At 49.3% G+C, this 25948-nt stretch overlaps 1 protein-coding gene and 2 long non-coding RNA genes across 3 annotated transcripts; 2 read left to right on the plus strand and 1 right to left on the minus strand.

The window, feature by feature from the left end:
- Positions 1-2334: 2334 nt before the first annotated feature.
- Positions 2335-16361, minus strand: Orai1 (ORAI calcium release-activated calcium modulator 1). The gene is given in 2 exon segments (NM_001013982.1): positions 2335-3102; positions 15971-16361. Coding segments are annotated over 2 exon segments (915 nt in total). The 5' UTR covers positions 16277-16361; the 3' UTR covers positions 2335-2493.
- On the plus strand, positions 8127-11270 carry LOC134481296 (uncharacterized). The gene is made up of 3 exons (XR_015634825.1): positions 8127-8283; positions 10805-10886; positions 11050-11270. It is a non-coding gene; the product is annotated as an uncharacterized LOC134481296 (long non-coding RNA).
- A 2749-nt stretch (positions 16362-19110) lies between the features above and the next one.
- Positions 19111-25638, plus strand: LOC102546488 (uncharacterized). The gene is made up of 6 exons (XR_015634826.1): positions 19111-19300; positions 22087-22226; positions 23677-23782; positions 23977-24148; positions 24290-24385; positions 25453-25638. It is a non-coding gene; the product is annotated as an uncharacterized LOC102546488 (long non-coding RNA).
- Positions 25639-25948: the final 310 nt, after the last annotated feature.

Raw genomic sequence — 25948 nt, forward strand, 5'->3', positions numbered from 1 at the left:
GTTCCTAGAGACCCTCAGCAGTGTTCAGGTGGCTCTGAGTTTGTTCCCTAGTTCTGCGAGACACTTGGTGTGGCTGTGTGTACCTGTAAGCCCAGAACTTGGGAGTTGGGGGGGATCTTAGTAGTTCAAGGTAATCCTCTACTACATAGCAAGTCTGAGGCTAGCCTGGGCTACATTCGGCTATCTCAATAAAATCTCCAAAGGTTGGTATTTGAAAAGACAAAAGCCATGCAAAGTGTTCCAAATTAAAGTAGTAAGTGCCAACTCATTACTACCAATGGAGGAGAGGGATGGCTTATAAGGGGTGTTCCCAGGGTGAGTAGGAAAACGAACATGAGTTATCAGGTAGGAACTGCAATATCCACTTTCTAGTGATTTAGACAGCACAAATCCCTTTGCCTAGCATAGAAGTAGCCCTTGATTCAACTACTGGCACCCAATAAAGAGAACACGTAGCACCACTGTTAACTCCAACATGTGGGATGTGGATGTTCCTGAAAGACCAAGGCTAGCCTGGGCTACATAAAATCCTATTCTCAGGAGTTGTGGCTCTATGTAAGGCAATATCCTTGGTTTGAGCTAACAAGGATTATCTGTGTGTTGGTGTGAGCATACGTCAATGGGTGTGCTGGTGCCCAGTGAAGCCAGAAAAGGCAGTCAGGTCCCTTGAAGTTAAAATTGTTGGCTGCCCTATGTGGACACTGGAAACTGAATTCAGGTCTTCTCGAAAAGCAGCAAGTGCTCTTAACCACTGAGCTCTCTCTCTCTGATCTCAAGTTATTCTAAAAAGGAGTGTGTGTGTGTATGTATGTATGAATATGTTTGTACGCCACATGTGTGCAGTACCCTCGGATGCCAGAAGAGGGCCAATGGATGCCCTGGAACTGGAGTTATGGACAGTTTTGGGTTGCCTGATTCGGGCACTCAAAACTGACCTTAGCAATACGTGTTCTTAACCACTGAGCCACCTCTCCAGCCCTACTATAGCATTCTTAAAAAAGAAAAAAAATTAATGTGGCCAGGTGGTGGTGGCCCACGCCTTTCTTTTTTTTTTTTTTTTTGGTTCTTTTTTTCGGAGCTGGGGACCGAACCCAGGGCCTTGCGCTTCCTAGGCAAGCGCTCTACCACTGAGCTAAATCCCCAACCCCCCACGCCTTTCATCTTAGCACTTGGGAGTGGATTCTGTGTAAGTCTGAGGCCAGCCTGGTCTACAGAGTAAGTTCCAAGACAGACAGAACTACACAGAGAAACCCTGTCTTGAAAAACAAACAAAAAGAAGAAGAAGAAAAAAAAGTCCTGACCATGTCTGCAAACCACATGCCTTCCCAGGACCCATGAAGGCCAGGCCAGAAGCCATTGGATCGCCTGGATCTGACGTTACAGATGCTTGTGGGCTGCAACTGGGATATTAGGTATGAAACCTGGGTCTTCTGGAAGAGCAGCTGAACGCTCTTAAATACTGAGCCATCTCTCCTGCCCTGCAAAATATGTAGTCTTTAAACTCAATGATACCTAATACAATGTAATGTCTTAATCACATAAAAATATTGTGACTGGAGGTTTGCAGGAACTGAATTTCCCCTAGAAACAGTGGCTCAGTATGTTTTCTGGGGACCTTGTAGACTGTAACTACCTCCAAAAGAAACAACAAGGTACACATTTTAATTACTATCCCTGAAGGTTTCTTTTGAGTAGAAATTTTCCAAGTGAAGTTACAGGTCTTGGAGTGGAACTCAGTGGGAGGCCTTGGCAGTTTCCTGGGTTCTATCCCCAGCAACATAGTTTTTGTAGAGTTGTAGGACTAATCCCAGGGTTAGTGTTTAGTCCCCAAACCCCTTCCTCTCAATTTTTAAGAAGTGTTTAGTGACTCACCTGACTGGGACATCCTATTAGGCCGTACAGACCCAACAAACACAGGCATGAGGAAGAGGTGTCCCTTATGAATATACTTTATGTGTTATGTTGTACAGATACAAGTGTGCACGTGTGCACACACGCACAGAGGAGACACACACACACAGACACACACACAGACACACACACATACACACACAGGTGGGGGAGTGTTCACACACGCACGCGCGCACACACACGCACACGCACGCACACACACACACACACACACACACACACACACACACACACACGGCTAAGTAGTAAGGAGGTTCAGGACAGGACAGGAAGCATCCGGGTGGCACTGGTGCAGGGGAGGAGAAGGGACAAAGAGAGCAACTGTCCCCATTCCACCCCCCCACCCCCCCACATCCTACCAGGAGGGGGACGGAGAGCTGGAAGAACAGGGAGTGCTTATTCTCAAAGAAGAAAATCTCAAAGTGCAGCGATTTTTTTTTTTTTTTAAAGCCTCTTCCTTCCACACTCTGCCCTGGTGAAGCCAGCCGCCCGCACGAGCCCGTCCTCCAGAGTGGGCCAGGACAAGGTCATGGGGAAGGGCATAAGGCCAAGGCCTCAAAGGGCCAGTGGGAAGGTGAGGACTTAGGCATAGTGGGTGCCCGGTGTTAGAGAATGGTCCCCTCTGTGGTCCAGCTGGTCCTGCAAGCGGGCAAACTCGGCCAGCTCGTTGAGCTCCTGGAACTGTCGGTCCGTCTTATGGCTGACCAGTGAGCGGTAGAAGTGAACGGCAAAGACGATAAACACCAGGCCACAGGGGACCATGATGGCAGTGGAGGCGATGGCAGCCGCCTCACCCGGGGTGATGCCACCGTTGTTGCTGCTGTTGGCGACGACGACGGCCGGTTCGGTGGGTGGCTTGGTGGGGCTTGGCTGTCCCGCCTGCCTCTTGAGCGGTAAGAACTTCACCCAGCAGAGCAGCACGACTTCGGCCAGGAAAAGCAGCGTCCCGATGACGGTGGAGAAGGCCCAAGCCAGCTCGATGTGGCGGTGCATGCGCTCGTGCGGCGACTCCTTGACGGAGTTGAGGTTGTGGACGTTGCTCACAGCCTCGATGTTGGGCAGGATGCAGGTACTGATCATGAGGGCGAACAGGTGCACGGCCACCAGCACTGTGGTGCAGGCGCTGAAGACGATGAGTAACCCTGGCGGGTAGTCATGATCCGTGTCCAGCTGGACTTCCACCATCGCTACCTGGGGGGGGGCGGGAGGGACGCGGAAGTGAATGGCACGCACAAACCCCTAGTCCTCTTCCCGTTAGATCGGTCGTCTGGCCTCTGAGTCTCGGCTTCTGGGAGCGCTAAAGCTTGCCCGCCCTCTCTGTCGGTGAGGAGAGCAGGCATGGATCTATCATCTGTGTGTCCCAGCCCTTATAGAAAATAGGCATGACCCATTGATTCACTCAATTATTTTAACAAGTGAGAGTTCTTGGTGTACAGTAAATACCTTTCTTTTTTTTTTTTTTAAAGATTTATTTATTTATTCTATGTATGTGAGTACACTGTGGCTGTCTTCAGACACACCAGAAGAGGGCATCAGATCTCATTACAGATGGTTGTGAGCCACCATGTGGTTGCTGGGATTTGAACTCAGGACCTCTGGAAGAGCAGTCAGTGCTCTTAACCTCTGAGCCATCTCTCCAGCCCCAGCAAACACCTTTGGGAACACTACCTCTGCCAATCATGAATAGTCAAGGTGGGTAGAGTTAGGTAGATTGTGCACACTGTAAATTTCTTTTTTCTCGAGGCAGGGTCTCTCTGTGTACCCTTCCCTGGTTGTCCTAGAACTTGCTCTGTAGACCAGGCTGGCCTCGAACTCAGAGATCTGCCTGCCTCTGCCTTGGGAGGCAGGTCTTTCCTTCTACCATGTAGGTTCTAGGGAGCAAACTCAAAGTCAATTTTAGCAGTGGACACCTTTTACCTGCTTAACTATCTCTCTAGACCAAGAAAAATGAAAGAGACATTAAAAATTTTAAAAATCGGGGGCTGCAGAGATGGCTCAGCGGTTAAGAGCAATGACTGCTCTTCCAGAGGTCCTGAGTTCAATCCCCAGCAACCACATGGTGGCTCACAACCATCTATAATGGGATCCCATGCCCTCTTCTGGGTGTCTAAAGACAGTGACAGTGTACCCACATATATAAAATAAATCTTTAAAAAAAAAAAAAAAAAAAGAACACCGACTGCTCTTCCAGAGGTCCTGAGTTCAATTCCCAGCAACCATATGGTGGCTCACAGCCATCTGTAATGGGATCTGATGCCCTCTTCTGGTGTGTCTGAAAACTGCTACAATGTACTCCTATAAATAAAATAAATAAATCTTTAAAAAAAAACTTGGGGTTGGGGATTTAGCTCAGTGGTAGAGCGCTTGCCTAGGAAGCGCAAGGCCCTGGGTTCGGTCCCCAGCTCCGAAAAAAAGAACCAAAAAAAAAAAAAAAAAAAACAAAAAACAAAAAAAAAACTTAACAAATCAACTTTCAACCAGTGGTGGTACAGGCCTTTAATCCCAGCACTCAAGAGAAGAGGCAGGTGGATCTCTGAGTTCCGGGCCAGTCAGGTCTACAGAGCAAGTTCTAGGACAGCCAGGACTACACAGAGAAACCTTGTCTGGAAAAGCCAAAACCAACAAAAATAAACTGCCAACCACAATCCCACACTCTCACACCTCACAGGACTCAATTTCCTGTCCCACGCTGAGGATGAGGACACGGACTAGGTTAGAGAAGTGAAGACCTTCCCATGTCATATCCAGGTCCTTTCTGAGAACAGAGTACACAGCCGACAGGGAACTGAGAGAGGCTTCTCAGAACAGACAGGCTCAACCCAGTGTCAGCTGTGTCTTGGCTGGCTGGGTGCCAGCAAGCCCCAAGGCATCTCCTCCTCCAGCCCCAGGGCTCACATACCCTGGCTGCTCCCCAGTTCCTGGAGACTTGAGGATTTGGGGTCACCGGGGGCATAATCTGGATCTGACACCTGCTCTGTATACTTGGGTCTTGCAAATCACCCTCATGCAAAGGAGCCGACTCATCAGATTTCTGCCAGGAACAGCAGGCATTTGGGGACATTGGACAAGGGTCAAGGATAGCAAGGAAACAGGGACAATGACATTACCATTAAGGGAGGCTGGGGACTGTACCTAGGTGGACAGATGCTTACTGCCCATGTGTGAAGCCCCTCTATCAGTCCCCAACACTGAAAGAAACTGTGTGGTAGCTCACGCCTGTAATCTCAGCACTGCGAAAGGAGAAGCAAGAGGACCACAAGTTCAAAGCCACCCTCAGCTACACGATGAGTTCGAGGACAGACCAAAATGGTAGTAATTGCCTTGGATGGAGGATGTGTTATTCCATGCCAAATACCTGCTGCATGGGGGGGCTCAGTAAAAATGGGTCATATCACTCCCTGCTCTGTTTAAAACCTTCACACCCATCCCAGTCTACCTGAAACTCTCCAGTTCCTACCCTCCTCCTTCCGTGAGGCAGGCTCAGCTCGAGAGAAGCGGGTCAATAGTACAGGAGACCAGGCTCTCAAGCCAGAGCCATCCCAAGTCTCACTCTAGAGCTTTGGCCCAGACCCAACCCTCTCAGTTAGATGGACGGGTGGTACTAGAGACAGAAGAGAGTCTGCGAAAAGGAATGGGAGTCTACATTAAAACAACCGGTTAATATATCCCTAAGACTTTTTGGAACATTTCAACGGGGCTTTCGTCAGGATTGGGGATTTAGCTCGGTGGTAGAGCACTTGCCTAGCAAGCACAAGGCCCTGGGTTCGGTCCTCAACTCTGAAGGGGAAAAAAAAAAGGGCTTTTGCCCAAGAATTGCCACAGCCTTCAAGAGTAAGGATGCTTCGGCCACAGCCTTCAAGAGTAAGGATGCTTCGGCCTGAGAATTTACAAAATGGTTCGAGTTCATGTAAATTTGGGGCAGTGCCATGAGAATTTTGACGTTGTTTAAGATTCCCTGGTGGCCTAATTAATGCCAACCCTGAGAATTCTCCTGAGCCCATGCGGGCAAGGGAGCTGGGCAACTCGGCAACATGCGGGTGAGGGACACGGGACAGCAAAGGCAAGGCACATCTGACGCACTCTCCCCCACAACCTGGAGAAGGTGGGTACCTTCAGCAGCAGCAGCAGCAGCACCTCTGGCTACTTCCTCACCCCCATGCTGTCCCAGAACCTGAAACCTGAGAAAGGCCAAGCCAGAGAGCATGGTGGAGCGGTCCCTGGTCCCCTTGCTCTTATCCAATGGAGTGGAGTCCAATGTGCATGGCTGGTCTGTGGGTCCTACATTGGGGGTTTGTTTATGGCTGGTCTGTGTATGTCCCTGAATCCCAGTGACCTCCAAGTGACATACTGTCCCCTCCGTAGAACTTTAACCACAGAACCACAACGCAAGCTGAAAGTAAAACCTGGCGGACCCCTAGGCAAGTATTTAAAATCTGACACCCCAATTTTTGCATCCGTAAAATGGGAGGCCTGCTTACGAGAGTTATGAAGTCTGAGAGTTAATGAACACAAAGTGTTCTTTAAATGTGACCAGACACATGATACATTTAGAGTATCGACTCCTTTTTTTGTCTGATCCGGTTTCTCTATATAGTGCTGGCTGTCCTAGAACTCATAGTGTAGACCAGGCTGGCCTTGAGCCTTCCAGCTTCTGCCTCCTGAGTGCTGGGATCAAAGATGCCCACCACCACTGTCCAGCACAATGATCCTCATTAGTGATTCCCACTGGAGCAGAGGTCGCTGCTCAGCAGGAACATGCTAGCCTAGTGTGGTGAGGGCCTGGCTTCCATGCATGCACACACACACACACACACACACACACACACACACACACACACACCACACAGATGCATAGACACAGACAGACAGGCAGACACACACATACTTGTTCACTCACTACTCAATTTCAAATAAGGAAACGGAGTCTCAGAAATGAGATCAATTATAGCGCGGTAGCTAATCCTGCTCTGGGATAGGGTGGGGAGACTCACAGCCACTCTAAAGCCTGTGTATAATGGGTGTGGCTTTTCACATGGTGGCTGAGGTTAAATGAGGTTTTGATGTGTAAACGTTTAGCACAGACTGAGCCACTGGAGAAGCTCAATAAATCTTAGTTAAAAAGGAAAACAAGGAGCTAGAAGTGGAAAAGAAACAGTAACCTCGGGCCTGCACCGCTCTTCCTCATGCAGGCCATACAGCTCCTTCTGAGGCAATGCTAGCTCCCAGTGTGGGCATCAGGGCCAAGTACTCTACCCAAGACCTGTGGGTGAGTGAGCATCTCTGCAGGCCAGCAGCACCAGGGCCATAAAACCCAGCTGAGGCACACATGGTCTGGGTACCCTCACATGCTGAGCTGAGGGAAGGCTGAGCTTTCCACGGAAGAGGAAGGACCGGCTGCTGTGCTCCGGAAGAAACCCTATTACCCTCATCTACGATTCCTGGAAGTCCAACCACACAGGCTGGGTGTATGCACCACTGCCCCAGATAAGACCAGGTTCAGTGCCACAGGGCTGCATACAAGAAATGACTCTGGCCAGGATGGTGGTGGTACACCCCTTTAATCCCAATACTAAGGAGGCAGAGGCGGGAGGATCTGAAGGCTAGCCTGATCTACAAAATGGCTTCTAGGACAGCCAAGGCGACACCAAAAAAAAACCCTGTCTTGAAAAACAACAGGGCTGGAGAGATGGCTCAGCGGTTATGGGCACTGACTGCTCTTCCAAAGGTCCTGAGTTCAATTCCCAGCAACCACATGGTGGCTCACAACCATCTGTAATGAGACCTGATGCCCTCTTCTGGTGTGTCTGGACAGCTACAGTGTACTTATAAATAAATCTTAAAAAAAAAAAAAAGAAAAACAAAACAAAGCAAAAAAAGAAAAGAAAAACCGATTCTGAACAAGAAGTAAGGGACGGCTGTTATAATCATGAACCCTGATGAAAACTATTCACAGCCATTTAAAGGTCTTCTTCCAGAATGATTCCCACCAGGGATCTGTCCCGCACACTGGGAGAGCAAAGTCAGGGGAGCCCTGGCAGAACCTAGCAGCTGACATCCAGGGCCCCAGCCGTGTTCCAGAGAGATCGTATCAGATTAGATTGCATGCAGCTTCACAAGGTAAATATAGCCAGGGGCAGGACTCTTTGCCCAAAATAAACAGCTCCTAGTCAGCCAGCAAGCCTCTACCAACCCGGCTGTACAGGGCCTGACAGAACAGAAGGGTCAGACCACTGGCCCTAAATCACACCAGCCTACAGATCCTTGAAGGAGATACTGAGCATCTTAAGTCTGAAGTAGGGGCTAAAGATGATTGATCCTGCTGGGCGGTGGTGGCACACGCCTGTAATTCAAACACTCAGGAGGCAGAGACAGGTAGGTCTCCAGGTTCAAGGCCAGCCTGGTCTACATAGTAAATTCAGGCCAGCCTGGTGAGTTCCGGGACAGCCAGGGAGACACAAAGAAACCTTGTCTCAGAGGGGAAAATAAAAAAAAAAAAAAGATTATTGATCCTGTGGAAGGCAAGGCCTAGCTGACCTCCTGGTCAGACATGTGGCCCCCACTTGAATATCAACCACCTATACTTTCCTGCTAGGCTCCATGGACCCCCTGCACACCTGCATCCTGGTAATCCAGACACTTTTTGGAGAACTCCTCGCCCCTTGCCGTGCCCAATTCCCAGAACCATTACAGGGGGAAACATAGCTCTCTTCTCCCCAGCTCTTCCTGTTCCCCCTTCTGAGACAGTCAACAGCTACAGCCTTGGGTAGACCCCTCAAGCCTCAGTCACATGGGGTTCAATGGACTGTCTGGATTTGCTAACTCCATTCCAAATGCAGACCATCTATCTAGTGAGATAGATCTGAATCCAGCCTCATGGTTTACAGACTCTCTTGACCACGGCAGTCCAGTACTCCAAATGTTCCTAAAAATAGATGTGCACCCTTTTATGAAACAAACAAAAGTTTCACTAAACACCACGTATTCTTGAAGCCTGCCAATGCGGTCTATTCTTATGAGCCTGCACTTGCTCCCCCTCCCCCTGCTTCAGTTTAAGTATTAAAATTTTTATTGAGAATTCCTGGGAAGGTGGTTATCTCCTCCCCTTCTGAAGAGACAAGACTGTAGGAAATCACTGGGAAACCAAACACTGTCCCAACCCGCCCTGGGCCAATAAGGGGAAGAAGCCACCAGCCCTCTTAAAGGACTGGTCTTCAGTCTTCCTTAATCCAAGAGGGCAGGTGCAGGGGGATCGCCACTTGGTACTTGGGTCAGGGTGAGGTGTGCCGAGCCTCTAGCTGGCTTCTCAAAGACTGGAGGAGATGCCTTCACTTTTCTGGAGGTGGAGATCCCGATGTCTACACATACTGTTTTGAGGCAGGGTCTACTGTGTAGCTCTGGCTGCCCTGGAACTCACTATGTAGACCAGGCTGGCCTTGAACTCACAGAGATCCACTCATCTTTGCCTCCTGAGTGCTGGGATAAAGGCATGCATCCCCACCGCCACATTTATTTCTGACCCTTAATGAGTAAAGGTTTGAGCACTGTGGGGTCCCCGTCCGGACACCGAGACTCATTTGGTGTTTCAACCCGTCTGTCTCCCTTCACACCTTTAATTTAGTGACTTGTTTTTTTAATCTTTACTTTCTTATTTTATGTGCATCTTACCTGAACACGCCTAGTGGCCCCCGAGGTCAGAAGAGGATGTTGCACCCTGAGAACGGGACATAATGGATGGCTGTGAGCAGCCGTGTGGGTGCCGGGACTCGAAGCCGGGTCCCCTATAAGAGCATGGAGGGTTTCTCACCACCGAGCCAAGTCTCCAGCACCCGTTCTTAGTTGTTTTGGAGACAAGACCTGACAATGTAGCTCAGGGAGGCTTCAAACTCCTGGTCTCCCAGTCTTGGCTTCCGGTGTGCAACCCTGGTGCTTTCCTTTTTTTCTGGTGCTGGGATTCAAACCCGGGGCCTTGTGCATGGTCTACAGCTGAGCTAAATCCCCAAGCGTCCCTAGAACTGTTCTGTGGTGTCAAGCACGTTCAGGAGAACAAGACCTGGTTTTTTTTCTCTTTTTCAAGAGAGAGTCTTACGTTTGTAGACTGGCCCCATGCTTACGGTGTAGCTAAGGGTGACCTTGAGCTTCTGATCTTCTGCCTCAACCTCCCAAGAACTGGAATGACAGATTTAAACCCCAATGCCCGCCTTTTTTTTTTTTTTTTTTTGGCAGGGAGGGCTTTTTCAAGACAAGACTTTTCTGTGTAGCCCTGGCTGTCCTGGAACCCGCTCTGCCTTCCTATGCCCAGCTGCTGGGATCAGAGGCCTGGGCCACCACGGTCTCTTCTTTAACGTTTCTATTTTCTTATCTTTAGGTATGCCCCTTATAGCACAATATTTTATTAGAATGTATGTATTAGTTATAGAACTACCAATAGGCCTGGATGTAGTGGCGTATGCCTTTAAGCCCAGCACTCTGGAGGCACACAGGCAGGCAGATCTGAGTTAGAGCCCATCCTGGCCTGCACAGTGAGATCCTGTCTCAAAGCTAAACAAACGAAAAATAGTAAGGCTGGCACTAGAAGATTTTTTTTTAGTAGCCTGGAGACCAATGTTCAGACCAAAGGTTGATCAACGAGGGCCCTCAGACTATGGTCTTGTATTTGGCCACACCCACTAACTTACAAAGGCCAATGGCAGAGTGCAATAGTTTACCTGGAAAGCCACACTGCCCTGACACACAAAGTTGGCTGGCCCTACAGCTAGACCTGCACTCCCCAGAGGAGGTTATTAAATAACAAGTCATACAAGAACCCTCTAAGGGGAAGGGAGAAAGATTTGTGCAAAGGTATAATGACACGTGAATGGACTTAAAAGTAATTAAATATTTTTTTTCTCACTAGGTGTGGTGCACACCTTTGGTTCCAATACTTGGGAGGCAGAGGCAAGTGGATCCCTGAGTTTGAGGCTAGCCTGGTCTACAGGGTGAGTTCTAGGATAGTCAAGGCTTCACAGAGAGACCCTGTCTCAAAAGAAGGGGGGGTATATAAACATTTATATAAAATTAATTTAATATATAAATGTATTTATATACATAAATACATATTTCTTTTCTTTCTTTTTTCCCCCCCTCTCTCTTCTGATCCAGGCATGGTGGTGTATGTCCAGTATGTCTATCCATCCAGCACACAGAAAGCTGAGGCAGGAGGATTAAGGTTTCCTTGCCGGACTGGGCTATAGAGAAACCCAATCTCAAAGAAACAGAGATCCTCTTTTAAAAAAACAAAAACATCCACACCATGGTCCTGTCTGTCTGAAATGTCCCTTTCAAGAAGCACATTAAAAGACGCTCAGATGTTTCGTCCCAGAAATCAGCTGATTTACATTTTAACTTCATCTTCCGCTTCCACCTGCCTAGCCTCTACTCAGGGTAGCTCAAAAGAGCCAGGCCTTGGGGAGCCTACTTAAAAAGAGCTTCTCCTTCCCAGTCAGGGACCACAAGGTCCCCTCACGGTTCGTTCCCAGCTGAGAATTCCAGAAAGTGCTGCAGGCACTTGTGAAGTTTCACAAAAGGCCTCTCTGCCTAGCATACACCAGCCCCCTCGGGGATATTCAGCAGAGTTCCACATATAAACGGCCCGGCGTACAAATCTTGCATGCAGAATTGGGCATCTGGCAGACTCCAAAGGCCTGGTTATCAACCAGCTCGGGGTTGGGGGTGGGGGAAGGATATTGGCAAAAGGAGGGAGAGGAGAAGAGGCGCCACATGAGACTTAACAGAACTGGAGTCCTACTAGCTGGTGATCAGAGCCTTTCAGAGCCCTAGTTTTCCTGTGTGGATCTCAGACTTTTAAGAGCTACGGTGAGGTTTAAACAAGAATGAAAGGAAGAATTCCCGGCTCATGCTGGACACAGTGAGAGTTATGTAATAACCACTTTAACCATCACATTTAAATTATTCATGCCACGCTTCTGTCTATATAATCACCCATGGCTCCCTACCCAAGAGTTCAAACTTTCTCTACCATAGGGCTTTTGTTTAAGTCGAGGTCTCCCTATGTAGACCAGGCTGGTCTCAGACTCACAGAGAGTTGCTTGCCTGTCTCCCGAGCACTGGGCTTGGAGGTGTGAGCCACCAGAGTGCCCTGGCATGATGCCAGTCATACCAGACCCACCCCACCCCATCTTTCCCTAGAGACCCTACGACTGACTGGGACAGTTCTTGCCAGTTTGGTAGGCTCTTCTCTGGACCTCACTTCCAAAATCCTCAGTGCTCCGTTGGAATCGCAATCCTTCTATCCTTCAAAAAGCAGCCCCCACACCATAGCAACCAGCGTAAACAAGCTTCCTAGATACCTAGGCAGGTATTATAACTTGCAAATACCAACCCGGACAAATCCTTGCACCAACGACTACTACTTTGTCGTTTACGGGTGAGGGAACTGAGCTTCAAGGTTAAGCGACTTCCCCCAGATTTTATAGTCTGAAGAAGCGGACTGACACTGGCACCCAAGCTGGGTGGCTACTGTCCCTGTTTCCCATTCTGCTACCCTAGAGCTTCCCGGCTCTATGTCCTTACTTACCACTCTCTGAGGCTTGCTTCCCCATGGACCACCCAGAGGGCTGTAACCACTTCCCGACCAAGTGATGTCATTGTGTCACATCACTCATCCAGGACAACCACTTTTGGAGGAAGAAGACACAACACTCCTGAAGCGTTTTCCACTCTTGTTAGCCTAGTACAAGAGCCCCATGGACCCCAGCATTAATGATCACTTCTGGGGATTAGGACCAAGAGATAACAGTAGCTTCTTCCTCATCACCAGGCACCCTGATCTCGGGGTATGTCATAAACACCCGATAACGTCTCATGACTCGAACGCTTCCTTCCAACTCATTTCCCCAGAACTTTTAAGCCAACTTCTGAACCAGCTCTGGAACCTTGAACAAAAGGGGACTGGCGGGCAGAACCTGAGGAGGAAGATAATCCAAAACTAATTGATCCCAGGTCCCGGGAAGCATTTTGTTTACTGGGCCAGGCGGACCTTCCCAATTACCGTCTGCTTAGGCTACTGTTACGGCTTGCCCTCCATGCACGATCACTGTAGTCCTACACAGGGACAGGGGCAGCAGGTCCAGGCTGTGGTAACCTTAGGTACAGACAGCCTAAAGCTGGGCTCTGAAGGAAACTCTTTTTTTTTTTTTTTTTTTTTTTTGGTTCTTTTTTTCGGAGCTGGGGACCGAACCCAGGGCCTTGCACTTCCTAGGTAAGCGCTCTACCACTGAGCTAAATCCCCAGCCCCCTTTTTTTTTAAAGATAGGGTTTCTCCATGTAGCTCCAGCTACTATCTTAGAACTTGTTCTGTAGACCAGGCTGGCCTCAAACTGACAGAGAACTGCCTGCCTCTGCCTCCTGAGTGCTACCACCTGCCCGAGGGATACTCTTGGCTCCAAGGATGCTGTGAGATGCACATTTAACCTAGACTCGGGTTCCCTTCATTTTGTATCTGCTGAGTGTAACCGTCAGACCAGACACATCATCAGATCCTGAAATTCCTTGGCTACCCATAGGCCTTTGTAATGAACCCTCATTCAAGTCAAGGATCCTCCCATCTCTACACAGGAGAAAACTAACCTCAGAGACGCTTACCCTCAACATGTTACAGGTACCCAGCCTATACTCTTCTATCATGAAGTGCGTATTGGCTCAATCTCCACCAAGACTTTTGGGAGACTCTCCCTCACCATCACTTTATGGGCGAGCAGGTGAATTTGGCATTCTAGGCAACCTGGCTGACCCTGGCGAACAAAGGTCATGTGAACTCCTCTACTTTTCCAGGTTTGTAGGAAGGAAGCCCTCTGGGGGCAGGAAGCTGGTTGTGCTGACTCACAAGCCAAGGGAATAGTTATCCAGGAAACTTGTCACTCTGTTACCATGGCATCAGGCTGGCCAGGCACCCCTTCCTCTCTTGAGGCTCACTCAAGGGCTGGGTGTCAGCAGTGGGGGCAGGGCATCATCAGACCTCAGAGTCCACTCCAGAGTTCTTAGAAGTCCAGCTTCATAGCAAAGTACTTCCTTGCCCTCTCGAAACTGTTGCAAGGAATGGAGGCAATCCTGGGACTCAACCCTTCACAGTCTGCAGAATTTAAGGGATGGCAACCTCCACCCAGGCTGTGCAAACAAAACTCCCAGAGAGACAGTAGGGATGCATCCATGCCCACCCAAGGTTTTTAGCTACCCTAGTCTTCTAACATCCTCCACGTTTTTTCAGTGGAGGACTGACCTTCTGCAGAGAACAAGAAGGTAGGAAAGTGTCCCCTGTCTGACCCTCACCTCTCCTGGGGTCTAGGAAGTTACAATTTACAGTATCCTAGGAAGCCCATACACATGGTGCCCTCCAACCCCATAACGTGTAAAACTTTCTCTTTAGCTTCCAAAGACACATTCTGGCTTTGTTTCTCATTCCCCTAGGCTTGGCGCTACCCGCCTCTGGCTAGACACTGATCACAGCACTGTGGTTGTCCTAAGCAAGACCTAGGCTCAAATCCTGTTTACCTGACTAGCTGTGTAGAATAGGCCAGTCTTGAAGTCCTGGGCAATCCTCCTGCCTCTGCCTCCCAAGTTCTATGATTATAGGCCACACCCAACTCTTTCTCCTCTTTTTTTTTCCCCATCTTTATTAACTTGGGTATTTCTTATTTACATTTCAATTGTTATTCCCTTTCCCGGTTTCCGGGCCAACATCCCCATAACCCCTCTCCTCCCCTTCAATATGGGTGTTCCCCTCCCCATCCTCCCACATCTTTCTCCTCTTTTAAAGGGCTCCTCCAACTTCTGTTTTTTAAAGTCCATTTTAAGGATAGTTTTTAATCTGCCATTTAAGAATTCAAGGTGCAGGGAGTGAAAGAGAGAGACTTGCCTGAGGTCACACAAAGCAGCAAGGCAGATCTGGGAAGAGTCGATTATATCACACACACACACACACACACACACACACACACACACACACACACACCCGCTTAGTGCACAGTGGGCCTCTAAAGCATTCAGGCTCACAACTGTGTGGACCCACTTGTTTGAGGATATGGACAGACCCAGACACACTCCCTTCCCAAGAAAACACCATAGGTGCCAGCCACTCCCTTCCTCAAGGCCAAAGGCTTGGCTAATTCATTCCGGAGGCAGGAGAGCTGGTGAAAGGGGGGGAGGGGGCGACCCCATTGATGCAGGCTGATGTCACCAAAAGATAATAGCATAGTTATGTCGCTTCAGCTCCAGGCAAACTCCAAGACGTCAGGCCTGAAGGTATTCCTAGAGTTAATGTTTGGTGCCTAACCTGGAGCCTCCAAGGGCGCCTCCTGCAGAGGCTTCCTTTACCACCTTCTTGGGACATGAGGGGAGAAAAATATGTCTACCTCTTAATCAAGCAAGAGCCCGTTCAAGGGGAACATGTCCCACCCTCCTCCCCCACACCCAGTGACTCAGAGGCGAGTTCTGGAGAAGAAACTGAGGGTGGGGAGTGGCTGTCAACCCCTAGGCTGAGGCTCTTGGAAAATGCGGTGGGGGCTAAAAGGGGATTAGAGTGGAGTACCAGGAGGTGGAAAGTATTAGGAAATCCCCTCTAATGTTTGATAAAGTCTTGACACCTTCCAGCCTTAGGTGTGTGGGAAGGCGCGGTCACAAGGTAGCTAGCTCATCTTCAACTCCTGACACCTGTCCTCAGTGGACGGGACCTTTTGCGTCCTCCTTGTCCCCCTGATTACATTCAGGGCCGACTTCTTATATAGCAAGTTCATGAAAGCAACATTCTTTGTAACCCTAACCTCTTTGCCAACAAGGTGCCCGTCTGAAAACACCTGCGCCTGGGTATCTCTATCTCTGGTCGTCCGCCTCTCCCTCACAGCTCAGCAACCTCTGGCTCCCCTCCGGCGCCTAGGACGGCTTAGCCCAGCTCTTCCCCTCACCCCAGGCACGCCCAGCCCGCTCCCAACTGTGGGCCCCGTCGGGGCTGCGGGCGGGAGCGGCCGAAGCAGGAAGAGGGGAGGAGGGCAGGGAGGCCCGAGCTCACCATGGCGAAGCCGGAGAGCAGAGCGGAGGTTCGGCTGGAGGCTTTGAGCTTGGCGCGGCTCAAGTAGAGCTTGCGCCAGGACAGCGCCTGCATCGAGTGCTCGTTGAGGCTCATCACCTCGGAGTAACTCTGGCCGATCCAGTCCGGGTAGCTGACGGCGGGCGGCGGCGGCAGCGGTGGGGCCCCCGAGGGCTCCCCGTCCCCGCTGCGGCGGCGGCTCCGGCGGCTGCCGCTAGTGCTGCTGCCGCCGCTCAAGGGAAGCTCCGGATTGCTGTTGTTCGGGGGCGGGGCAGGCTCCGGATGCATGGAGTACGCTGCGAAGGCGCGGCTGGCGGCGGGCGCCTGCGAAGGCTGCGGCCCCGGGGCCGCGCCGCACCTCCGCCGGCCTCCCACTCGAGCCTGTGTCCCGCAGCCGGACGCACCGGATCCGGAGGCCCAGGCACTGGCTGCAGGACCGCTCCGCAAGTTCCAAGCGGCCGCGACCGGAGCCTGCGCGCGGACCGGCGTCCGGTCCCAAGCCGGCACCTCCGCGAGCTCCACGATTGGCCGGCGACCCGCGGTTATTTGCATATACCACACCCACTAATAAACCCCGCCCATAAGGCAGTGGGCGGTGTCCGTGCGAGTTACGTGCCCCGCGCCGCCCCCGACGGCTCCGCCCACAGCCCTGGCGCGCCTTCCTGGAAGCGCCCCACGCGGACGAGCCTCTCTTCTTTCCGCAGCTGCTCCAGTGCCTTTGCTCCCCGAGCTCTTGACTTGGGCCATCCGAGGTCACCTCTGGGCGCCTGCTGAGGCCTATTTCCTCCTTGGAACAAGGTGGCAAAAGGTCTGTTGGAAAAAGAGCCAGCGGAGGTCTACTAGAGTTCACTGAGCGGTTATTGAACGTCTACTGGGTGCCAGCACTGTTCCAGGCGTCGAGGGCAGGTGTAGGCTTGTGATTAAGAGGGACAAAGTCGATCCCCACGATGTTATGCGTGCCTGGAATCCCAGCATAGAGGAGAATGAGGCAGGAAAATAATGAGTCTGAAGGAGTAGTGTGCTCTTGCCTTGGAATACAAGAGGGACAAAATTCCCAGCCCCCTTGCAGTCAACACAACACATCGATGAGTAAATTATAGTTCAGAAGACTGTAAATGTGTACAAGGAAAAAAAAAACCAGGATTTAAAAAAGGTGGATAGTAATCGAGTTGTTATTTTAATTTTAGAATGCTAGTCCCCGTTTGTAATTATTATCTTTGAGACTACATAGCTCTCCCTAGTCCGAAACTTGTTATATAGACCAAGCCCGCTTCGAACTCACAAAGATCCCATCTGCCCAAGCCTCCGGAGTGCTGGCTTTAAACATGTGCCCGCCATTCCCAAACCCCTTCGTGAGCGTCTCCTGTTCTGTAGGGAATACAGAACTAAACAAGTTCCCACCTTTGGGGGTCTCCTCGAAGCTGAGACCTGGGCCAGCAATGTAAGGAGCCAGAACTTAAGGGACGAGGAAATATGGAGGTTGAGGGTGGGGCTCAGGTGAGGGAAGGTAGAGGACATCTAGGCCGCTAAATCCAAGGCAGCTGCGTTAACAGCGGTTTCCCCGCTTTAACCCCCAGCCTTCAGAATGTTTCTTGGCACACACTCCACATTGAAGACATACTTGTTGACTGAATACCACGTGGGAAAAACAAGAACGAATGATAAATTTAGACCCCAGTCAAATCCTAAGCATGTGGTGCTCTTGGTTTACCGTGAGAGAGTCAACTCCTGTACGACCGCTAGAGGGCAGCCCTCCACCCAACCGCGTGGCACAAAAGAGAGGAGGCCTCCTGCCGAGTTTCTGAGACTCCCCTAGCCGCCGCCTTCCCTGATTTACAAAGATTGAGAATTTGGGGCCGGCATGGTGGCGCACGCCTTTAATCCCAGAGACAGAGGCAGAGCAAGTGGATCTCTGAGTCCTAGGCCAGGTACATAAAAGACTTCGTCTCAGTAACAAAACCGAATGACAAGAAGATTGAGCACGTGGGACTGGAAATCTCGCCCCACTGGGTTTGTTTTGTAGGTGGGCTTTGTGCTTATTACTTCTGATTTCCATCTACATCTGGGCTCAAATATCCCAAAGGAGCTTTCCTTTCTGCCTACATAGCCTCACGCAAGGACTTGTCTAGTCACCCTGATAGCTTCCCTTGCATAGCTCTGATTGTGATAACATCTGTGCTGGTTAGTTTTTTGTTTTTTTTTTTTTTGTTTGTTTGTTTGTTTTGTTTTGTTTTGTTTTGTTTTTTGTCGTCAGCTTGACATGAGCTAGAGTCATCTGAGAGGAGGGAATCTCAACTGTGAATTTGTACCCTTCAGACTGGCCTGTAAGGCCGGTCTGGAGGTCATTTTCTCGACGACTGATTGGGGTGGGAATGCCCAGCCCACAGTGGTGCCACCCTGGGCAGGTGGGTAATCCTGAGTTCTATAAGAAGGAAGGCTGAGTCAGCCAGTAAGCGTCCTCCCTCACCAATCCCTGCTTCGGTTTCTGTGCTGATATAGTGTGACCGGGGAAACGGTAAGCCCAATAACCCCTTTCCTTCCCAGGCTGCCTTTGGTCTTGGCCTTTATCACAGCAATGGTGGGATGGCGTCTGATATTGTCTAACCAGTGTATGTATTGATCTGACACCCCCCCCCTTAGAGTTTGTATACAAACAGGTTTACTGAATAAAATAACAGACTCCCTTGATTCAAGGAAACGTCTAGCTGGAGAGAGGGCCTGAGATCTGGAGGTTAAGGGTCTTGGAAGACAGAGAGGGAGGTCTACTGATTTAGAGCAATGAAGAGATCTGGCAGTGGTGGCTAAAACCCGGCCTTTGAGATGGGGAGAGTTTGCTTGTGGCAACATTGTAACCTCTCTTCTCTGACTCGCATCAGCCCATTAGTAGAGATCAGAGAACAAAACAAAAAACTCAGCATGTAGTTCTGGGTTCAATTCTTGCACCAAAAACCAAGGCAGACAAAAATAAATAAATAAATAAATAAATAAATAAATAAATAAATAAATAAATAAATAAATAAAAATAAAAATATCCAGACCAAGGGTGGAGGAAGGGCTCTAAGCACAGCCCCTGGCTTCAGAGTATCGAAGGATCCACAGTAACCTTTTATCTCCTTTACCAGATCCAGCTGGGACCATGAGTCCCAGCAAAACCATTGATACCGGTACTTCAACAGGTGGAAAACCCGAGGCTCCCGCGAGAAAGCAGCCTGCTAAATAAACAGGGTAGGCAGGCGGGGAGGATTGGACCTCAGGCTTCTTGAGCCCACCTTACCTTCAAGCAACCATAGGGCTCCCTCAGGTGGTCAGAAGGTATGCTATCAACCTCTGGGGTTGCTCTCTAAAAAGTCCCAAACAACTTTCCCAATCAGTTTTGTGCCTTGGAGAGACCCTGCTGAAAGACAATGGCTGATCCGCAGGACCAATGGCCATAGCCTCGGGGGCTGATGGGAGACTGCTGCCACAGGTCGATTAGGAGGTAGCAACAACCTAATCCTGTCAGAAGACAAGTTAACATCAGTGTAGTCCTTCCCAATGGCAGCCCCTGTCCTAAACTCTTTTATTAACACTTTTCTACGTATTATTTCATTATATATTAAGTGTTAAACTCCTTACAACCTTGTAGCATTGAATCACCATTTTACAGATGAGAAGAAAGGAGGCTGTTAGGAGCAGGAGTATCTCGTTTATGATTTTAGTAGGACAAATTTTTTTTTTCCAGAGCTAAGGACCGAACCCAGGGCCTTGCGCTTGCTAGGCTAGCACTCTACCACTGAGCTAAATCCCCAACCCCCAGATTTTGTTTTTTAACTTTATTGGTCCAGCGTCTGGGACGTCACCATCACTCCACTCAATCTCCTAGATCAGACGCCTTCAGCATGGTGGGGGTTGTTAGGGAGGTGGCTCAGTGGTTAGGGGTGGTGTAGCAGTGGTTTGTTTTCTAGCACCCACACGGTGGCTCACAACCGGCTGCTTAGTGCAGTTTTCAGGGGATCAAACGCCCTCTTCTGGCCTCCACAGGCACTGCAGGTAAAACAGTCATACACGTTAAATAAAAATGTATAAAATCTTTTTAAAAAAAGAAGCCATCCAAGCTATTTTGACTTGAGTAAGTTCTTTAGGTGAAGTCTGAGAAGCGCTTAACCTGCTTTTCTTTAGCATTCAAGTGTTTTTGTTTGTTTTTTGAGTTTATTTTTTTTTTAGATTTATTTATTTATTTTTTCTTTTCTTTTTTTTCGGAGCTGGGGACTGAGCCCAGGGCCTTGCGCTTGTATTTATTTTATTTTATGTAAGTATACTGTAGCTGTCTTCAGACACACCAGAAGGCGGCATCAGATCCCATTACAGATGGTTGTGAGCCACCATGTGGTTGCTGGGATTTGAACTCAGGACCTCTGGAAGAGCAGTCAGTGCTCTTAACCTCTGAGCCATCTCTCCAGCCCGTTTTTTGACTCTCTTACTTATTAAGATCTACTGTACTTTTTGGCTGCTCCATAGCAATGTGACAAATTACATAGCAAATGGGGCAAATTACTTTCCGAACCTTGGTTCAGAAGCAGAACTGAGATGTCAGCCCTGCATGGTGGCTCATGACTCTAATCCTGGCACTTGACAGGCCGAAACAGGGGTGTACTGCTGGGAGTTCCAAGCTACCCTGGACTACATAGTGAGTTCTAGGCCAACCTGGGCTACATACTCCTAAAAAAATACACACATGGGACTGGAGAGATGGATCAGTGTTTAAAGACAATTCCCAACACCCACATGGCGGTTCACAACGATTTAATTTCAGTTCCAAGGCATCAGACACCGTCTGACCTCCTTGTGTCCCGGGCATACATGTGTGCAAGCAAAATACCCACACACGGGCTGGAGAGATGGCTCAGTGGTTAAGAGCACCTGACTGCTCTTCCAGAGGTCATGAGTTCAATTCCCAGCAACCACATGGTGGCTCACAACCACCTGTAAAGAGATCCGATGCCCTCTTCTGGTGTGTCTGAAGACAGCTACAGTGTACTTATATATAATAAATAAACAAATCTTTAAAAAAAATACCCCCACACATGAAATCAGAACGTCTGAAACACACACAAAGAACATACACTGAAGGGAGATGTGTAGACACTGGAAGTAAACAGGAGTCAGAAGCTGGGGGTGGGGGTCCCTGAAAAAACCTTTAGAGAAGGTGTCCTTCCCAACAGATGGACAAGATTGGGTTGGGTGACCTGGCAGTGATGTGGCTGTAGTTGCTGGCTGCTTTCTGGCTGGCAAAACGGAGACAATAAGTCTGTTCATTGGGTGTGGTCAGGCAGTAGTTCTAGCACTTGGGATGCTGTGGGAGGAGATGAACGAGTTTGAGGCCAGCCTGGGCTATGTAATTAGACCTCATCTCAAAAAAAAAAAAAAAAAAAAAAAAAGAAAGAAAGAAAGAAAGAAAGAAAGAAGAAAAAAAAGGTGGGGGGAAGCCTAAATAAACAAATGGGATCTCGGAACTCCCTGGACTACAGCCCTTCCTTAAGGGCAGCCTGAAGAGATAATCCTAGGAGCCAGGAGTGGCTCAAAGAGATGGCTTCAGCCAGCCAAGGAGGTTGAATCTCTGTTCATCAGAAATAAGGAAAGCCACAGACTGTTGGGTGAGGTTCACCTGGATGTGGACTCCAGCCTCATCGGTGTGTAACTCTGACACTTTGGCAAACATCCCAACCTGTCTAGGCTCCATCTGTCAAGTGGGAGTCTCGATGGCACCAGGCAGCAAGGGTTGTGACGAGTGTTCTGTGACAGGACAATAAACGGTGACTATTTTCCCTCTCTTGGGCTCTGCCTGGGGATCAAAGAATGAAGGCAGCCCCCCCCCCCACCATCTAATGAATGAATTAGCTAATCTGTATTTACCAAGGGCAGTTCATCTCTGAGAATCCAAACAGGAAAAACAGGTACCGGAATAAAGGATCGGAGATGAACTGTCTGGAAGGGCAAGGCCTGTGGAGAAAGGGAAACTGGAGGGGTCGGATACGCTGCATGTCAAAAACAGCCGCCGCCCTTCCCTTCCTGGAAGTCCCACTGTTTATCTCTGCCTCCCTTTGGTCCTGTCTGTACAGAGAGCCTGCTGACCAAGGAGCCGGAAGGATGCTTCCCAGTGATCCAGAAAGTAGCTAAGAAGATGGGATGCCCCGGCCTGGCAGTGGGGTGTGGAATTGTACTGACCTCTGGAGCCTCAAATGCCGTGTGTAGAAATCAGGTATAAAGAGTCTTTCTGAAAGTTGGGTGCACAAGACAGAGTACATACCAGTTTGGCCCAGCCTCTAGCACACAGTAGGAAGCAGCAATACCTACAAAAAGAATCAGCTGTTTGCTGCTCAGAGGCTAAAATCGGGGAAGACAACCGAGGCCGGAAGTAAATCCGAGATCCAGTGCGGCATTAGTGTGCGGATATTTTTATCCAGACACCCGTCCATCTGTCTTGTGTCCATTCTGAGCTGGTGAGTCTATCAGACTCCTTTTAGAAGTCCTGAGTCAGGACTGACCACACCAAGTTCAGGGAGGAAGTTGGGTTTCTCGGCTCCCTTGAAGAGATCTCAAATCCATTTCTTTTTCTTTTCTTTTCTTCTTCTTTTTTTTTTTTTTAGTTGGTGTCTCTTGCCTTCAGCTGCTGTTGCCAAATTCCCCTTGCCTCCTCCAGTCTGGAGCTGGGCCATTTCCAGGATCATTCTTTTGTATAATTAAAAAGAAAAATAGAACGGTTGATGTTGCCAAACACGTATTTAAAGTGACACTCTGAACCGAGGGAGTGAAAAATCAAAACATTCTAAGGTTTAGATTAAAAGTCTCCATCCTCGGCAGTCCCTGACCCTGGGATTTCTCTGGAGCCTGGCTGCCTTTAATCCTTTGCCCTGGCTCATAAAAACCCTTTGGACTAAGGGTATTTATTTCTCAGAGAACTATTCCAGGCTAATCACATAAAAATACCCTGCTTCCCAGGAACACCCTGTCTAGTGCATGTCCTGGGAACAGTGGAGTATTCGGAAACAGTCACCTGAGGAGACACCCAAGTCCTCCTTCCTTCACTTCATCCTTCCTTCATGTATCCGTTCCACTAGAAAAGTCTACCAGGCAATTGCGGTCCTCAACATTTCCTTAGGATCAGAGCTCTTCCCTCCAGCTCTCTCGTGTCCATGGTATCTAAGGGACTGTCAGGATTCACTCGGATGTCAGTGGTCACTTGGTCACTTGACCAACTCTTCGTGGCTCTTTTCGATTATCCTAGAACCCACTCTGTAAGAGCAATCGGAAAACCTTTCTAAAAGGAACAACTTGCCAGGAGTAGCACCACACTCATTTAATTCCAGCACTTGGCGGGGCTCTGTGAGTTCGAGGCCAGCCAGGAAGGGATTTGTTGGCCAGCCAACTGATTGTGTCCTTTCCATGGTGCTTAGTGTATAAATTGACTTTTATTTATTGACTTTTCTGCGTACTGAGAAGTCAGAATGAAGCTGCAGGGTTAAAGTAACTAAAGATTTGGCTCGTTCTGGAGGCTCTCGATGAGGGAAATCCTTTTCCTTCCCTCTTTCGCCTTCTGGTGGATTCCCATAGTCCTCGGCTTGTGGACTCTCCCCCCTTCAGTGTTCAAAGCACTCACTGATCTTGCTTTCCATTGCTTTTTCTGCCTCTCCTGACTACTTCCTGACCAGATACTTACGATCACTTTGGCCTCACCTGGACAGTCTTCCCATTTCAAGAGCTTCGATTTCTATCACTTCTGGAAAGCCTTTCCCAGCTAAGAGACTATGGTCACAGGTTGGTTCCAGGGGATTTGGATGTGAAGGGGTCGTAATTTAGCTGACTGCATTGTGGAAGGCCCTGCAGTGGTTACTCAGCTCCTCGCCTGAGAAGGTGCCTCCTCCCTTACGGAACTCTGACTGGGATTTGTTTGTTTTTGTTTTTAAGATTTATTTACTTAATGTATATAAGTCCACTGTCACTGTCTTCAGACACACCAGAAGTGGGCATCGGATCCGTTGTGAGCCACCATATCAGTGCTGGGAATTGAACTCAGGACCTCTGGAAGAGCAGTCAGTGCTCTTAACCGCTGAGCCATCTCTCCAGCCCGAAACTGTACCTATTGAGCCATCACCCCATCTACCTTTTGTACTGAATCTCCAGGTACTAAAACTGAGAATTAGATTTGCTTGGCTGAGCCTTATGGTCTTATGTTTGCTGTGGCAGCCAATTGGGCGAAGCTGGCTGCTGCTTACCACGCCTCTGAAGTCATTTTTGGTTTTGAGTGTATCCCTTTTCTCCTAGCTCATGAGCCCACGCCCCATCCTCCGGAATGTCTTTCTGAAGCTTGACCTTCGAAGGCTGGGCTAGCCCCAAACTCACAGAGACCTCTGATTAAAGGTGTGTGCCAAGCCTTGTTTTGAATCCCAAGTAGATGTGTGTCGAGGCTCTGTGCACACGAGTACAGTGGTATCAGACCTTAGAAGAAGATGTTGGATCCCTTGGAGCCATAGTTACAGATGGTATGGGTCACCAGCCATGGGGCTGGCGATCAGATTTGCAGGGGTTAAAGGCATAAACCAGCTGCCTGCTGGATGGTTGGTTTGAATTTAAACATCACGATGAAAGGTCCGTTTAATCCCAGCACTGAAGAGGCAAGGGCAGGCAGATCTTTGAGTTCAAGGCCAGCCTGGTCTACGTAGAGACTAAGTTCCAGGGCAGCCAGGGCTACAAGTGAGAAACCCTCTCACCAAACAACAACAACAACAACAACAACAACAACAACAACAACAACAACAACAAAAGGGCAGGTTCCGAATTCGTGTAGTCCAGCAGTTGATAAACACCTACTTGCTAAGTGTGGGGCACGCGACTTGTTTTTTATTCAGTTAGAGGAGCATTTATTTATTTGTTTTATTAAGTAAGCTACCCTGTTGCTGCCTTCAGACACACCAGAAGAGGGCATCAGACCCCATTACAGATGGTCGTGAGCCACCACGTGGTTGCTGGAAATTGAACTCAGGACCTCTGGAAGAGCAGTCGGTGCTCTAACCACTGAGCCATCTCTCCAGCCCTAGAGGAGCATTTATTAAGCACCTATTAGATGCTAGGTCTGCGCCCATCATCCAATGCCATGTTCCTTTACCAACATCTACTGTGCCCAGTCAGCCTCTGGGTATACTGTAGTTGGCTAACTGTCTGAATCTAACTGTCCCAGGTCTTCCTGCTGAAAAGCTCCGTAAGCTACTAACATAATGTGGGCGTGTGCACGGGCAGGAGACCCTTTTCTCCTTGTACTGCCCATACCTTTCTCAGAGAGTTATCTTCTCGTCCGGGGAATAGCTCTTTGAAGATGTAGGTCAGATAGGTTCTGCTCACCTGCTTGTGGGTCTCTTGTGTCTCAGGGCTCTCTGTCTGTGGCACACCTTTATCAAGGCCTGGAGTCTGACTGCCACCTTCTCCCACAGGCTGTCCGTGCCTCATTCATCCGGCAAGAGGGCAGCAGCTGGGCCCCAAACCTGGTGCTGTTGGCAGCGAGCCAAAAGCTGTCTGCCCTTCATTTGGCCTCACTTTCCTTGCTCTGAAGGATTTAACTCTTCCCCATTATAACCCCTTACCTGGACTGGCGGAATTAAAAAAAAAAAAAAAAAAAAGGAGGCAGTCTCTTCTCTGTGTGAGCGCTGTGTGCACGTGTGCGGGCTTCCAAGCGGAGGCCATAAGTTGGTGGCATTTGTCTCCCCAGATCCCTGTTCTCTACATTTACAGAGGCAGGGTTTCTCGATGAACCTGGAGCTTCTAATTTGGCTTGGCTAGCTAGCTAGCTTGTCCTGGGGATCTAGTCTCTGCAAATGCCGGGGTTTCAGGAAGTCCAACAGAGCAGCAAGGCTTTTTGTGTGGGCACTGGGAATACAAACTCTGGGCCTTGTGCTTGCAAGGCAGAGTGCCTTATCAGCCGTGCCATCT

Source organism: Rattus norvegicus, chromosome 12 (assembly GCF_021556685.1).
Source record: "Rattus norvegicus strain SHRSP/BbbUtx chromosome 12, alternate assembly SHRSP_T2T, whole genome shotgun sequence".
In the NCBI taxonomy this organism is placed as follows: domain Eukaryota; kingdom Metazoa; phylum Chordata; class Mammalia; order Rodentia; family Muridae; genus Rattus; species Rattus norvegicus.